This window comes from Drosophila bipectinata, chromosome 4 (genome assembly GCF_030179905.1).
Source record: "Drosophila bipectinata strain 14024-0381.07 chromosome 4, DbipHiC1v2, whole genome shotgun sequence".
Classification (NCBI taxonomy): Eukaryota; Metazoa; Arthropoda; class Insecta; order Diptera; family Drosophilidae; genus Drosophila; species Drosophila bipectinata.
In genome coordinates, this window is record NC_091740.1 from 4,514,236 (window position 1) to 4,532,205 (window position 17,970).

A 17,970-nucleotide genomic window follows, 5' to 3' on the forward strand; every position below is an offset into this window, starting at 1 on the left:
AGGCTTATTAACGCTTATATATGTTTTTTTATAAAAACCCAGTTCTTAAAGATTCTTAAAGATTTCTTAAAGAATAGATTCAAAAAAAGAATGAAAAGCTGGAGACTCCAAAGCACTATGATTCGATTAGTATATCATTTGTTCAGATCAAGGGCACACAGAAAATAATTAATTCTTTGGCTTTATAGACATACATAGTAACACCTCGCGTACTCGAGTGTTTAAGAAATTCAATTTTAATTCTTCTCAGCTTAAAAATTTTGTCTAGTATGTCCATCCGTGTTTGTTTCCTCATTTTGACGTTTTACAATTAGCGTTAGTTATTTAAAAAAAACACCTTATTTTAAAAAAACAAAAAAATTCTCAACATTTTCAAAACTTGTAACTTAAGGACCAGTAAAGCTATAAAAACATACTTTATGCCATTTGAAAGGTTTTTTAGTTGCCCAATTCTTTTTTTTTTATACTGGATAGAATTTTAGAAGACGTTTCCACTACTTTGTTTGGGTCTTTAATTTTTGTTTATATTTTTGCATGGCCTGCATAAACGAATAGGTTAACGTTTTTATGCGACAATATAACGGTGTTAAATTTCTCAAATGCTATTGTGAATAGTACTACTATATAGTACTACTTGGAAGGATTTAGACATTTAGAAGTTAAAAAGATTTAGACGAGTTTGTTATTCAAACCCGGAACGTATGTACAAGTATGTCGTCTTTCGTCTTCTTTCTAACGAAATGATTGAACTGTGCAATATTATACATATAAAGAAAAACTTTTCTTAAAGTCACTGTAACATTAGAAGCCAATTTATGTACACCACGATAACCATAGAAGATGGAGTAAGTCTTTGAAGCGGTGACGCAGCGTGTCATCAGGGTAATTTGTAATGTTATTTCATCCTGCTTGCGATGTACCTCTGGTTATTACAATATTAACGGTTTTTTTTTAGCTTTCGGCGACAGAAACGGTCTCTTGGGAATTCATTCGACAACTAGGCGTTATCTTGGTGGTGGTTGCAGTGTTGTGGTTACCGGAATATTTTTATTTTTATCCATATTGACAGTCAGCGTTCCAATCCTTACAATGAATTTTAATAGCATGAAAGATTGCATCGTCAATGTAATCTTATCAAAATCAGTATTTCTTTCTGATAATTCCAATAACCTAAAATCTTGAGCTAGGTTATTACCTTAATAAATAGTATTATTATATTAAAATATGCATATGTTTGTATATGTTTTTTTATAAACCAATCTGTGTCATTTTAAATATACATAATATATATGTATGTATAATATGCGTATATACATTACTGCTTACCAGCTTTTCACCACGTTAGTGACTAACCATACTAACCATAATTTTATCATAACTATCCGTTTATTATTAAAATTTGAGACAATTAGTCTCAGAGGAAATAATGAAGGTTAGAAGACTTAGTATCTATTCAAATCAGAACTCTTTAAATTTTGGCTCCATTTTTTTATCCTTGCAAAAAGTATTATAGCTTTGGTCAAAAGTGTGCAAGGCATTGAAGGAGAAATCTCCGACCCTATAAAGAATAAAGACTCTTGATCAGGATCACCATCAGCATGTCCGTCAGTCCGTCCGTCTGTCCGTATGAACACGTTTATCTCAGAAACTTTAAGATTTAGAGCCGACGAATTCGGGATAGCGACTTTTACAATGACCAAGAAGTTTCAGTTAAAACCCCTTCTTCCGCCCCCACAAATTGTGAATTTCATACTGAAGAATTTAAGATTATAAGAGATATAAGAGACCGCAAAAAAAAAAAAAAATATATACATATATAGCTATCCGATTTGGAACTGGGACTCGTACGGTATAAGCAGAGACCAAAGCAGAAATCTGGTTGTAGCACCAGTTCGTTAATGTTTTTGGAAAATTATTTGGTGCCAAACTGTTCCAATGGCTAATCTACACTTAAAAATAAAAAAGCAGCCAAATCAGACAATTTTTAGAGGAGTTATAGACTTATAGACTTTAGTCTTCTAGACAATAGACCTTAGAGGAGTTATAGGCTCATGCGCAACAGAATGCAACAAAAATTTCTTGCTGAGAACCCATACCGTTAATGTTCAAAAGATGGTTAAAGTGTGACTGGAAAAGATGAGTACCGCGTATAATACAGTCGGGTAACTCGAATTAGCCTACTTTTCTTATTTTTAGTTATTATAGTTAACTCATTTTATCCAGTAACGACGGATCTAACATTTCACTTAAATAAAAAAAAAAAAAAATATTGCAACAGTAAAACACTTCCTTTAAACAATTATAGAAACAATACTAACGCATTAATAATAGTTTAATATGGTTCAAAAATATAAATTGAATTTAGTTCGGTTGCCATAACCTCTACCTATCGAATCTTTTTGTTGCATGAACTTACTCCACACTATACTACAAATAGACTAAGCTCTTAAAACTTTACTCAACAGCAGCTCAGAGTAGAAGTGTTTATTAATTTTACGGTTTTCTAAAGATTGTGGCGCGGAATCGCGACGATATTTTTCTATCCTGATTTACTTTGAATGCCTATATTTTCTTCCACTACGGACAAGGCTCAATACCAGTGTCTGACCACTGTACATAATCTGTCTATACGTTGTACTTGAACACGTGCTGCTCTTCAACATATGCACATACACACATTCATATAAATGCGCAGGTGTCGAAATAGAATGAAGGTAAGACTTGTGATAGAATATCTACATAGAAGTTACTAAAGTAAACAGTGACATCCTTCCCACAAATTGGAATATGAATTCGCCACACTCGTCGATGGGATAAGTATGTATGTATGTATGTGCGGTTGGGGATTACCAAATTGTTTGGTCACAAACAAAACATTCTTCCAACAATCACCATTTCAAAAACTCCGTATCTCCATGCCTTTCATTTTATTGAATATCCCACACAGCACGCCGCCGTTGGTGGTGGGCTCTGAAAGTCTACTTCAAAAACTCCATTGTGTCCAATTTGTTTCGCGGTGTTAATGAGGTCCTGGGTAAATGTACATTTTAAATTTTTTTTAAATGCAATAAAAAGTGGAAGAGCTTTTAAGATTTAATGTGAAATTTATTTATCAAATGTTTATTTAACAAGGGAATTTATAATAAGCACATAAAATAGATCTAAACAAGAAAGGACGTCTATAGTCGAGTTTCCCGACTATGTTATACCCGATACTCATCTCTTCCACCCACAATTTAACTATGTAACCTTTAAAGTTTAAGCTTTCAGCTTTAAGTTGCATACTTTTGCGCTTGGACAAAACAACACAAGAAAACCACTCCCACAATTTTTTTTAAATCTTAAATCTATTGACCATGTGAACTTAAAATTAGAACTAAAATATCTTTTTCGTCCTTGAGATATTAATTTTGGCAGTGGAACAAGTGGTCAAATTTTCTATAGTGCATACTACCTATTTAGTAGGGAAACTCCTCGAAAAATTGTCTGGTTTGGCTGCTTTTTGATTTGTATGTGGCAGTTTGGCATCAAAACAAAAAAATAGAGGGGAGCGTGGACAAAATAAATTGCAGTAATTGCAAGTAAACTGGAACTGCGTGGGAATTGTAGGAGTCTCCATGCCAAATTCTATAGCTTAATCTCTTATAGTCTCTGGGATCCACGCGTTCATAGGAACAGACTGATGGACATACGTGGCTGTATCAACTCGGCTCTTGATACTTATCAAGAATATATAAACTTTATGGGGTCGGAGTTGATTCCTTTTCTATGTTACATACATTAACACGACTAAAATATACCCTAATACCAGTACCGGGTATAAAAAGAAAGCATTTATATTTATGCATCTGCCGGCATTTTTAATCATCATCATAATCAGACACTTTGGCAAATAATTCGTTCTATGATCACATATATTTATATAAACTTATATAAAATGATTATTTTGGAACTCAATAGGAATTTCCAAATGCCTTAAAACATAAAAAAAACATAAAAAGATGAAACAAAAGTGCATAAACAACTTAGGTACAATTTAATAATGAAAATAAACAAATAAATGAATAAGTTTGACCAAGACGGGCGGCTAAAATAAGGATGGAAATTCAAGCAGTACAACTGTGACTGTCAATGTAAACAAAAATACAAATAAGAAAAAACAACATACGCCCAAAAACCAACAATACAACTTAACCAACATATACACAGCGACACGAGGCAAAAGGAAACCGAGCGCAAACAAAATAAAATAAAGGAATAAAACAATCAGGAAATTGTCCTTTGATCTTCTTCCTGCTTGAAAGCCTACATACCACCACTAACTCGTGCCCACTGAATAAGCATATGACTGATTTACCTCTGCTTTTGATGATATAACCAAATAAACAAATAAAACAAAAAAAAATTTCTGTCACTTTTGATTTTTGTTATCAAAAAATAGTACCAAAGTTCATTAGGTAAAGAAGAAAATTTCAGAATTGAATTTTTACTTCTCGTAATATGGGGTCCCGAAGGTCCCTAACTCCAAAGCTTGATAGGTAAACTTTTAATTTTTTAATTAAGAAGAAGAAGTTTAATCTTTATACCCTTGCAGAGGGTATTATAATTTTGTCCAAAAGTGTGCAACGCAGTGAAGGAGACATCTCCGACCCTATAAAGTATATATATTCTTGATCAGGATCACCTCCTGAGTTGATATGAGCATGTCCGTCTGTCCGTCTGTCTGTTTCTACGCAAACTAGTCTCTCAGTTTTAAAGCTATCGACTTGAAGTTTTGCACACACCCTTCTTTTCTTTGCACGCAGTATATAAGTCGGAACAGCCGGGATCGGCCCACTATATCCCATAGCTGCCATATAACTGATTGATCGGAAATGGTATAATTTTGGTGTTTTTAGAGTTAGAGAGTTCAAAATTGACATGAGAGCTATTGTTGGCAAAATAATACGACATGCCAAATTTCATAAGGATCAGCTGACTATATCTTATAGCTGCCATATAACTGAACGATCGGAAATGACCCAACTTTCGTGTTTTTGCAGATAGAAAGCTGGAACTTGGTACAGATTATATTTTTGGTCAGTAAATCCGACCTAACAAATTTCATAACGATCGGTTGACTATATCTTATAGCTGACATATAACTGAACGATCGGAAATGGTATTTGGTAGAAATATCAACTTTCGTATTTTTGAAGATAGAAGCTTGGGACTTTTTTTTTAAATTTTTTATTGTAATTAATTGGTTTTATTATGATGTAATCATAAGGATCGGCCAACTATATCCGATGTTTGCGATATATATCCGGTTTTAGCTGCAAGGGTATATCAACTTCGGCTCCGCCCGAAGTTAGCTTTGCTTTCTTGTTATACCCTTGCAGAGGGTATTATAATTTTGGTCAAAAGTGTGCAACGCAGTGAAGGAGACATCTCCGACCCTATAAAGTATATATATTCTTGATCAGGATCACCTCCTGAGTTGATATGAGCATGTCCGTCTGTCCGTCTGTCTGTCCGTCTGTCTGTTTCTACGCGAACTTATCTCTCAGTTTTGAAGCTATCGTCTTGAAACTTTGCACACACCCTTCTTTTCTTTGCACGCAGTATATAAGTCGGAACGGCCCGGATCGGCCCGGATCGGCCGACTATATCCTATAGCTGCAATATAACTGATTGATCGGAAATGGTATAACTTTGGTGTTTTTAGAGTTAGAGAGTTCAAATTTGACACAAGAGCTATTTTTGGCAAAATAATACGACGTGCCAAATTTTTTAAGGATCGGTCGACTATATCCTATAGCTGCCATATAACTGAACGATCGGAAATGGTTTTTGGTAGAAATACCAACTTTGGTATTGTTAAAGATAGAAGTTTGGGACTTGTTTTAAATTTTGTATTATAATAAATTGAAAAACTTTCCTTTCTTGTTTTTAATTAGGATTGCAACTTTTTTGTAGTCCTGTTAGGGTGATAAGTTTGGACTACAATGATCCTCTGTCAGAACGACCTATACATTCTACGAAACAATTCATCCCGTCCTGTTTTGGAAAAAATAACTGAACCAATCCTATGGAGAAGCAGAATGAAAAGTGTATAACTCCTCCAAAAATCTGTCTATTTGGATGAATTTTATTTTGTAGATATAATTAGACATTGGAATTGTTGGCCATCAAAACTAATCCTAAAAATTTTCAAAACTGGTGCTACATAAAGATTTTATTTTTGGGGGCGTGAGGAAGCGTACCAAGAAGTCTTATTGTCTAATCAAATTCTATCTTTTATGATATCCGAGACAGACGCGTTTTAAAATAAAACAAGCGTTAAGAATTTAAAAAAAAAAACTAAATAAATGGTATTTAAAAATTTTAAAATTTACAATTTAAAAAGCTTAAATTGTAGCTATTGTAGCTAGTAGAGTTTCCCGACTATATTATACCATGTACTCATCTTTTCCACCCACACATTATCTGGCAATTATGGTACTTAAAATTTATTTTTGAATTGTATAGGAAACTATAGGAAATGTTCGGCATTACAAATTTTTGTGTACTGGCGCTACAGAAATTTTAAACTTATGGGGGCGGAAAGGAGCGTAGATTAAATTAAAAAAAAAACAAGAAAGGAAAGCTAACTTCGGGCGGAGCCGAAGTGTATATACCCTTGCAGTTAAAACCGGATATATATCGCAAACATCGGATATAGTTGGCCGCTCCTTATGGGAATATGAATATATAATCCAATTTATTACAATACAAAATCTAAAAAAAGTCCCAAACTTCTATCTTCCGATCGTTCAGTTATATGGCAGCTATAAGATATAGTCGGCCGATCGTTATGAAATTTGTTAGGTCGGATAAACTGACCTCTATGGCAGCTATAGGATATAGTCAGCCGATCCTTACGAAATTTGGCATGTCGTATTATTTTGCCAAAAATAGCTCTCATGTGAAATTTGAACTCTCTAACTCTAAAAACACCGAAGTTATACCATTTCCGATCAATCAGTTATATGGCAGCTATAGGATATAGTCGGCCGATCCGGGCCGTTCCGACTTATATACTGCGTGCAAAAGAAAGAAGGGTGTGTGCAAAGTTTCAAGTCGATAGCTTTAAAACTGAGAGACTAGTTTGCGTAGAAACAGACAGACGGACAGACGGTCAGACGGACAGACGGACATGCTCATATCAACTCAGGAGGTGATCCTGATCAAGAATATATATACTTTAAAGGGTCGGAGATGTCTCCTTCACTGCGTTGCACACTTTTGGACAAAATTATAATACCCTCTGCAAGGGTATAAAAAACATGAACTGCATGGGCATTAAAGGATTCTCTATGCCATATCCTATGGCTCTAATTTAAGAACAAGTCCAAAAAAGAAAATTATCAATCTTACGTATGTACATATAATATATGGATATACATAGTTATATGAGTACGTAACGCCTATCTTCACAGTGCATGCAGGCGGCTGCACAAAATTGGTAGCTTCGCTTATAGTCCTGTAGCTTGCATTCAAGAGTTATCTTAGATGTAAGCTATATATGTATGTTTCGTCTATCTCCAAAATAAACGTGACTTAAATCGGTAAAACCAATTTGAAGAACAAACTTTTTTTTAGGATTGTGGGAAAAAAATTGTCCAAACAGACAAAAAGGACACTTATAGGTTTATTTTTAAAAGAAGATGATAAATCGGTTATTGAACTTCAAAATAAAAAGTCGGATTGGGATAGTTTAAAAGTCAATCGACGCGTATTCAAAATTAGAATGTTATTGGGGAAAAAGAATTGGAGAATTCTACTAGTTGGCACTAATGTCCCCACAGCACCCAATTCAGTGAATACAAATTTTTTAATTCAAACGTTTTTAAAGATCCCTATCTATATTTTCCTATGGAGAAAACTTTTTCTAACCCAATTTCTGAAAATTTTTTTCAGTGGAAACATTTTTTTTTAGTTTGGGCTGTCAAATGAGGCAATATTGCAGCAAATGAGAGAGCTTCTAAGAAATTTGACAGTGCTCTCACTGTCAGTGTCCCGCCAGCCCTGCGGAAGAATTTCCGACCCTATGCACGCGTGCTATGGAAAATTAGAGTTTGCATCTCACTGACTTAGATCATTTCTTTCGTTTCATATATGTACATACATACATATGTATGACTCATTTTGATCAGACGCACACAAGCAGTATTTAATTCTTCGGCTATGTATAATGTTTTTACGCGCACGCATGCGACTCGCTACCTTTTTCACTGCCGTGCATAGTGATGTACATTTGTACATACTTACGATCCGATATACATATATGTATGTATGTATATCATTGTGGAAATATATTACAAGGTGACGAAGCGGATGCACTTGACCACTTTTTCTGGCCAAAAACCATTTTTTGAATGTTAAAGGATTTAAATAATTTTAACTGCACATCATTCACATTTTTCATATTGCATACCAGAAATGTTCATAGATGGGGCCACTGCGAGAAATCTGCTGTTAAAAACAGCTGTTGAAGTTAACATTTACATGAGCTTAAAATTTACGATTTTTTGGTGCGATTTTAAAAACGCGAATACTGAAAATTTTATGGATAAAATCAAAAGTTTTGAAATGATTACTTTTCAATTTGGTTTGTATTATTTGTTTGTGTATGTGAAGTGTCCAAAAAACTTGTGTTGTCTTTTTAATAAAGTGAAAATATAAGTAGTCTAGCAAAAGAAATTTTTAGAAATAAATTTTTAAAAAGAGATTTAAACTAAGCCAAACCCAGTCAAACATTGTAATTTAGTCCATGTTGTAGATTGTGAAATATGAAAACGCACTTCTATGCACTTTCGAAGAAATTCATAATTTAAGGGGAGTTTCTTTGGATTTTTCCGAAAATAAGCACACTTTGAGAATGGATTGCGGGAAAATGAAAAGACATACGAACTTATGCTTTTGAACTTTGATTCGTTGTTTATTAACGATTAAAAAAAATATTCAATATTCAGGAAATTCAAAATGGCGGATTCAAAATGGCGGATCTCGTAGACCTCTATTTTTCTGCTTTGTCGAGTGTAGGGCCGCTGCTAGTGAACTTAAATTAGAAATGTATATAATTCATTAAAATTGATGGAATTTCCTATGCCTTATACCTAACGACAATTGATTTTGGTAAAAAATAAACCAATTTCATGGACGTTTAAAAAAAAATTGACATTTTATCTCTTTTTTTATACCCTTGCAGAGGGTATTATAATTTTGTCCAAAAGTGTGCAACGCAGTGAAGGAGACATCTCCGACCCTATAAAGTATATATATTCTTGATCAGGATCACCTCCTGAGTTGATATGAGCATGTCCGTCTGTCCGTCTGTCTGTTTCTACGCAAACTAGTCTCTCAGTTTTAAAGCTATCGTCTTGAAACTTTGCACACACCCTTCTTTCCTTTGCACGCAGTAAATAAGTTGGAACGGCCCGGATCGGCCGACTATATCCTATAGCTGCCATATAACTGATTGATCGGAAATGGTATAACTTTGGTGTTTTTAGAGTTAGAGAGTTCAAATTTGACGTGAGAGCTATTTTTGGCAAAATAATACGACATGCCAAATTTCATAAGGATCGGCCGACTATATCCTATAGCTGCCATATAACTCAACGATCGGAAATGACCCAACTTTCGTGTTTTTGAAGATAGAAAGCTGGAATTTAGTACAGACTCTATTTTTGGTTAGTTGATCCAACCTATTAAATTTCATTAGGATCGGCCGACTATATCCTATAGCTGCCATATAACTGAACGATCGGAAATGACCCAACTTTTGTGTTTTTGAAGATAGAAAGCTGGAACTTGGTACAGATTATATTTTGATCCATCCTACCAAATTTCATAAGGATCGGCCAACTATATCCGATGTTTGCGATATATATCCGGTTTTAGCTGCAAGGGTATATAAACTTCGGCTCCGCCCGAAGTTAGCTTTCCTTTCTTGTTTTACTTTAATCTCGTTTAAAAATTATAAATAAATAATTTTTTATGCCAATTTTAGGTATAAGGCATACAAAAAAGTATGCACTTTTAAACATTTTGTGAATGAAGGAAATCGGATCAATAGAACGAGCCCTGTGCGCGACAAGAGGTTTAAAAACATGGTTCCGAGAAAAACGCGTTTAAAGTTTTTAGAAACTTTGCCTTTAGATAGCTTTCTTGTTATCATGGGTATGTTTGAAACGCTCTCCTAAGAACCTCCCCTAAAGGAGGCAACCTCAAAACCTTATATGTGAATATAAGCTGTTAGCTGTGAGACTAGTGCAAAACCGATTTAAATTTAAAAGAAATAAAAGATTTTTAATTAAAAAAAAAAACCACACCTACTTTTCTAAAAGAAGACTATGGCTTTATAAAACACTAAAAAATAACCAAATCGAAATATCTTTCTTAGTTTTTGAGTTAGCTTGTTATTTTTAAATAGGGCGCGGTGTCGCGCCCACAATTCTTTCAAATCTGAGTTCTTTTGACCATATAAACTCAAATCAAAAATTAAAATCTAAATATCTTGCTTAGTTTTTGAGTTAGAATGTGTTTCTTAAAAAGTGGGCGGCGCCACGCCACCATTTATTTTAAATCTTAAATCTATTGACCATGTGAACTCAAATAAAAAATTAAAACTTAAATATCTTGTTTCGTTCTTGATATATTATTTTTGGCCCAAAAAGGGGGCATATTTCCTATAGTGGTATGTCTTAGCGTGCGCGAGGAGACACTATATGTATGTATGTATGTATATGCATAACATAGCCAAACAATTAAACATTTTCTGTGTGCGTATAATATGAATGAGTGATATTTCAATTGAGAAGTATTGTTTTATTTATATCGTTTGTATTCAAACATTTGCCAACCGTCGATTTGTCATTTGTCTAGATTTTCTTCAATGGAAGTAGTAGGTAGGGTAAAAAAGCAATTTTTGTTCTAGAGTTTTCCACTCTGCAACAAAAATAAAACTTTATTATACCACTGGGTACAACTCATCTCTTCCACCCACAACTTAAGTAACCTTTAAAGTATAGACTCTCCGCAAGAAATTTTTGTTGCACACTCTTGCGCTTGGGCAAAACAACAAACCGCTGAGTTCTTTCTACCACCTATGGCTAAAAAGTCTATAATTTCTCTTAAAATTGTCCGATTTGTCTAATTTCTAGGTGTAGATTAGCCATTGAAACAGTTTGGTATCATAACATTTTAAAAACAGGAAAGGAAAGCTAACTTCGGGCGGAACCGAAGTTGATATACCCTTGCAGTTAAAGCCGGATATACATATATCGCAAACATCGGATATAGTTGGCCGATCCTTATGGTTACATCATAATAAAACCATTTAATTAAAATAAAAAATCTAAAAAAAAGTCCCAAGCTTCTATCTTCAAAATTACGAAAGTTGATTGATGAAATACGGTATTTCTACCAAATACCATTTCCGATCGTTCAGTTATATGGCAGCTATAGGATATAGTCGGCCAATCCTAATGAAATTTGGTAGGTTGGATCAACTGGCCAAAAATAGAATCTGTATTAAGTTTCAGCTTTCTATCTGCAAAAACACGAAAGTTGGTTCATTTTCGATTTTGAAATTTGAATCCTTATGAAATTTGGCATTTGAACTCTCTAACTCTAAAAACACAAAAGTTATACCATCTCCGATCAATCAGTTATATGGGAGCTATTAGATATATTCGGCCGATCCGGGCCGTTCCGACTTATATACTGCGTGCAAAGGAAAGAAGGGTGTGTGCAAAGTTTCAAGACGATAGCTTTAAAACTGAGAGACTAGTTCGCGTAGAAACGGACAGACAGACAGACGGACAGACGGACATGCTTATATCAACTCAGGAGGTGATCCTGATCAAGAATATATATACTTTATAGGGTCGGAGATGTCTCCTTCACTCCGTTACACACTTTTGGACAAAAATATAATACCCTCTGCAAGGGTATAAAAATGTACAAACTGGCGCTATAATAAGAATGATAGTGGGCGTGTCAAAATTTTAATACAAACTTGATCTGCGCGGATACCATACGTCAAAGTTTCAAATCGGATAGCTCTATCTCTTATAGTCTTCAAATTCCACGCGTTCAAAATTGTAGCCCGTTTTCATGGGAAATGGTATTTATACAGGTATATCTCCTTTAACAAAGGCTTTTTTGGATGAAATTTTGTTTTTCTCTTATAAATCAACTTAATAAATAGTTTGGCACTACAAGTTTTTCAAAAATAAATCGCTCTTTAACGCGTGGATTAAGATTTTAGCCACACCCACTCCCGGCCCTAAAACAGAAATCTTGTTCATTAATATTGTTCATTGTTCGTGTGATAGTTATTAAATTTTTTGAGAAGTATTTTGATGCAAAACTATTCCAATGGGTAATCTATACCTACTAGTCAAAATAAAGCCAAATTGGGCAGTTTTTGGAGTATCTACTACTTTGATTTTGCTAGATGTTATTTCCATAACATAAAAAAGTATGCAAACAAAATGGGACTCTTTACTTATAAAGGTTAGTTAAGGTTTGTATGGAAGAGTTGAGTACCGGGTTGAGTATCCCATAGTCAGGTACTCGCCTTATCCGTCCTATATTGTTATACCCATGCAGAGGATATTATAATTTTGATGAAAAATGTGCATTTCCGACCCTATAAAGTACATATAATCTGGATCATGTTCACCTCCAGAGCCGTTATAAATTATAAGTCGGAACGCCCGGGATGGATCGACTTTATCTTAAAGCTTTCATATAACTAATTTATTGGAAATGACATAACTTTGATGCTTTTCGAAAAAAACATTATCCGATTTTTGAAATACATATGTACATGATCGACATGACATTATCAACATAAAAGTAGCTTCTAGTTAATAATAATTGTCTTGAAACATTTCAATTTCTCTTCGTAAGAAAATTTTAAAAATGTTGGGTTTTTTGGGTCGCGCAATTGCGTATAACTCTATGACTCTATATCAGTACCCAGCAAACCACCTCCTAAACTTTAAGTAAGGGGGTCCTTACAAGATTCGTTCAAAACGCATTTAACATGGTAGAGATATGAGTTTGTGCGATGCCTTCTTTTCACTAATTAAGTCGAAAACAGCTGAAGGAGACGTAGGCGATAAAACGGCGCCAAAAGTAGCGCGCCAATTATTTGGCAATGTAAAAATAAGGCCTCGTGTGAATCAATGGCTCTTTGTGAATATATTTTCGTTTTTCTTTCGTATCTAATAAACATAATTTAGCGTGAACATAAACCTTCGAAAGGCTTCAACCTAGTACAGTAGTTATGTTTCATATTAATGAAATAAAATTTTATATACAAGTTATTTAAAATTTTTTTTTTTAACAAAAAGCTTTTTAAATTTTTAATTAAAAGCTTTAAAATTTTTTTAAAAATAGTTTTCGAAACGAAAGCGGTGCCGAAATTGATACACTCTTGCACTTAAGATCCGGTATATACATACATAAAAATATTTTTTTTTCTACTTATGGAACATTGATGTTTGCGGAATATCCAAAATCAAAAAACTTGTAATAATTCTTTTGAAGAATACGTAAATGCTTTTTTTTTTAACGAAGGATTTTAAATTAAATTGTCGAAAAAAAATAGAAATTCACTTTTGAAAATAAATAAATCAATTATTGTTGGAATAAAAAATCCAAGAAGATTGTGTCAAAATTTTAGACTGATAAGCTTATCAACCCTTTAAGTTGATTAGCCTTGTACAATTTTAAGAACATGTAGGTTGGTATGTACATATACATACATATGTAAGATATACATAAAAGACATAAAACCTGTCAGAATACGTATTTTTATAAGTAAGCCCTATGTTTTTCATAAACCGTTATAAAGTGTCTTACAAATATTTTAAAATTACAAATAAAATGTAAATGTAAGTGTATAATCTACATGTGTACATATTTATACGTTTTGTGACGTACATATCTATTTCTATACGTATCAATATAATATACATATATACACATATGTGTATGTATGTATTTACATACATGTGTGTATATAGTCCAATTAAGTTCTGTCCGGCTTTTAGCCTATTGTCAAATTATACATATGTATGTATGTTCTTAGAAACAAAGGACATTTATATATTTGTACATATATGAGTGTATGTATGGTTATATACCATATGTACACAAACATATAATAAATAGAAAGTACATAGATATTTATATGTTCTATGCTCTGGCGGCTTCTTCTTCTTTAAGTATGTATCTACACGTTAGCAGATTTCCGTTTTTCATCGACCAACCAAAACGCAATGCGGGAACTACAATATCAAACAATTGACAAGACAATTGGCTGAAACAAGCGGAACAGTAACGGAACCACCACTACATTGGAGTGAATGTTCATTTAGGGGAGGAGCTTGCCGATTATGTGCGACTCCCACATCAAGTACATTTATATTTATGTACAAATATTGTGTTTGACAATAGGCGTTTCTTTCGATTTCCCTCCTAGGTATTGAATTCGAAGTCAAGAAGAAACACAAAGATTTTTTGTGCTGTCTGTATTAACATCACAGCCACCATCAAATGCTAGATAGGGACAGAAATATAAAAATGCTGACGGATACATGGTGACATGATTTGGGGGTTGAGTGAGAAAAAGATAGAAATTCAGAAGAGAGAGAAATTTTAATACAATGAGAGAGAGAAAAGGAGCGAGCACGTACCTCAGCGGGCACTGTTCAGCTATGTATTTATATACATACATATGTATATACATTCAAAACAATTAAATCCACGCCCACAAACATATACGGAAATTCCCAGCCAACCACTCCTAAGTATTGTTTTTGTATTCTTTTAAAAGTGGGGAGATGCTTATGGGAAAACGACTCGTGTTGAAATGAGAAAGTTGTTTCACTAAAAAGAGCCAAAGAGAAGCAAAGAGAACAAATTTGGTGAACTTTTCCTAACGCTTCAGCTCTTAAATCATCTCGGACAAATTATTGTTAAATTCTGGAATCTCCAGTTGACGACAGCGCCACCAGAGTCAGTATTTCGTGGTATTTCGTCATGACTCGACGGGAACAGCAGCGAGGGCGGAAAGGTGTAGGTTATCGAATGAAATCGCAAGTTATATGAACAGTGGTCATTTGGCTAAAGTGTTCGTTCGAGGATTACTGAACGCTTTATTCAAGAAAGAAGAATTAGATGCCAACAGTTACGTACAAATACATGTATACTTATGTATGTATATACATAGGTATAATATCGGCCCGCATATCTTTGTAAGAAAGTCACGCATTTATTAAACACTAACTTATTTTGTACACATTAATGTAATGGCACAAATATTGACGATGCGAGAGGTGAGCCTGATGAATTATGATACGAACTCTTTATTAAGCTTTAGAGTGGGATACATACATACATATGTATGTACATACATATGAATGTACATACATACATGTATTGATTTAGCCAAAATAATAGCTTGTTTGTTATTTAAAAATATCTTTTGAACCGATTTTAAGCACTTTCTACATACATACAGTCAGCAAAGAAATTATTCGGACACTGAAATATACTTATATAAAGGCTTATTTCTGCCAAAAAGAAATTTTTGGCAGTGTTTTTATTTTTTTCTATTAAAAACTGATTTTTCAAAACATATTATTAAATAAAAGTTTAATTATTTTTATTGAGTATATAAATATAAAAAGAAAAGCAAAACAAGGGCTTAAAATTCGGCAAAAAAAAATATTCGTACGTCTTCAAGATTATCTGTTTTCTTTGTGAATACAACGGTAATCGGCGTTATTAGTTATATATATTCTTGATCAGGATCACCTCCTGAGTTGATATGAGCATGTCCGTCTGTCCATCTGTCTGTCCGTTTCTACGCGAACTAGTCTCTCAGTTTAAAAGCTATCGACTTGAAACTTTGCACACACCCTTCTTTCCTTTGTACGCAGTATATAAGTCGGAACGGCCCTGATCGGCCGACTATATCCTACAGCTGCCATATAACTGATTGATCGGTAATGGTATAACGTTGATGTTTTTAGAGTTAGAGAGTTCAAATTTGACACGAGAGCTATTTTGGGCAAAATAATACGACATGCCAAATTTCAGGATCGTCCGACTATATCTTATAGCTGCCATATAACTGAAAGATCGGAAATGACCCAACTTTCGTGTTTTTGAAAATAGAAAGCTGAAACTCAATACAGATTCTATTTTTGGCCAGTTGATCCAACCTACCAAATTTCATTAGGATCGGCCGACTATATCCTATAGCTGCCATATAACTGAATGATCGGAAATGGTACTTGGTAGAAATATCAACTTTCGTTATTTTGAAGGTAGAAGTTTGGGACTTTTTTTAGATATTGTATTTTAGTTAATTGGTTTTATTATGATGTAATCATAAAGATCGGCCAACTATATCCGATGTTTGCGATATATATCCGGTTTTAACTGCAAGGGTATATAAACTTCGGCTCCGCCCGAAGTTAGCTTTCCTTTCTTGTTTTTATACAAAGTAGTACATTTTATTAGCTTTAATGGTATGTAACTTTTTGTAAGTATCTAGCGCTTCAACTTAAGATAATATAGAAAAAAGTATGCGTACAGAATTTAAAATATAAAAAAAATTTTTTTTTCTGTATTCAAAAAAAAAAAAAAAACTTTTTTTTTTATATGTTAGTACGAAGTTGAATATCCTTTTCGTTTAAGGGGTTATATACAGTTGTGATATATGAAAAAATCGATTTTTTTTTTATTGCATGTTCTTTAGGTATATTCTATTGGGAATACTCTCTATTTATAGCTCACTATCTGCATATAAAACTTGAACAAACTTGAAACTTTAAACGCGATTAACTCAGAATCTTTTTTTTGAGAAATTACCTTTGCGGTGGACACGATTTCTAAAAAACTACTAATCCGATCAACACCAAATTTGGACCACTTATTTATTAGAATATTAGCTAGTCTGTGAACGAGGGACTTTTATTTTTTTGAAAACTCCTTTTCAAAAGCACAAAAAACGAAAATCTTATACCTTGAAAAAGTACATTTTTTGTTAAAAACGTCGCCATTTTTTTTTTAATCAAAATTTTTAAAAATCCCTCGTTCACGGACTAGACAATACAATATACTAACTAAACTTTTTTGAATTTTGGATTTCGGATGAACCGTTTTCGAGAAATCATGTCCACCGCATGACACCATCGAAAAGAGACGATCCGGGAATTCGACTATGACATTTTTGTTATGTAATATTTTTTTATAAAAAAATTTAATTAAGTACTCAGAAACATGTACTAAACAACGTCAGTAAAACATTTTAGTAAAACATATTTTCTATGGTGTCAAAAAAAAAATCGATAAAATTCCATATTTTTGCGCGGTACAACTGTATATAACCCCTTAATAACTTCAGTCAACCAATTTGGCATGGAGTGGACCAATTTCGCCGTATCCTCTACCGGTATTTGACTCCATTCTTCCTGAATGACCCTTTTGAGCATATCCTTGGATGTTATGGTGTCTTAACGAATTCTGAGGTCACATAGATGCTCAGTAGGATTAAGATCAAAGGATTGCGGTGGCGAATTTAAGTGATTTTTCACATTATAAAAAATCTATAGCTTGGTATTGTGGGCGCAATGTTTTAGATCATTGCCCTGTTGGGGTAAAAGAGGGTAAAATACAAGAAATACCTATACTCTTGTAGTATACATTTTAAAGTATGTATATACGGATCAGATATAAAAAAAAATGGGCATTTTCAAATGGCATCTAGTACAGTGCAAACAAGATTGGAAAGCTGACTAAGGGAGCAGACTACGTTGATTTAACCTTAATTTGGGATATAACATATTGTAGGATATATATGGATTAGATAAATCGCCAATATCTGAGTTAGTTGGTCGATCCTATCATTTTAAAACA

General features: G+C 33.6%; 1 protein-coding gene across 10 annotated transcripts in view; it reads left to right on the forward strand.

The window, feature by feature from the left end:
• Positions 1-17,970, forward strand: part of Sox102F (transcription factor Sox102F) — a 417,100-nt gene that overhangs the window by 309,167 nt on the left and 89,963 nt on the right. Inside the window, exon 1 of one of the 10 annotated variants that reach the window (XM_043213666.2) lies at positions 15,058-15,299. The exons of 8 other annotated variants lie outside the window; for them this stretch is intronic. In XM_043213666.2, the coding sequence (XP_043069601.1) occupies positions 15,150-15,299 (150 nt within the window). In that variant the 5' untranslated portion in view covers positions 15,058-15,149. Of the gene's footprint in view, positions 1-15,057; positions 15,381-17,970 lie in introns of those variants that run through there. One more of the 10 variants, XM_043213668.2, reaches the window with a different exon arrangement.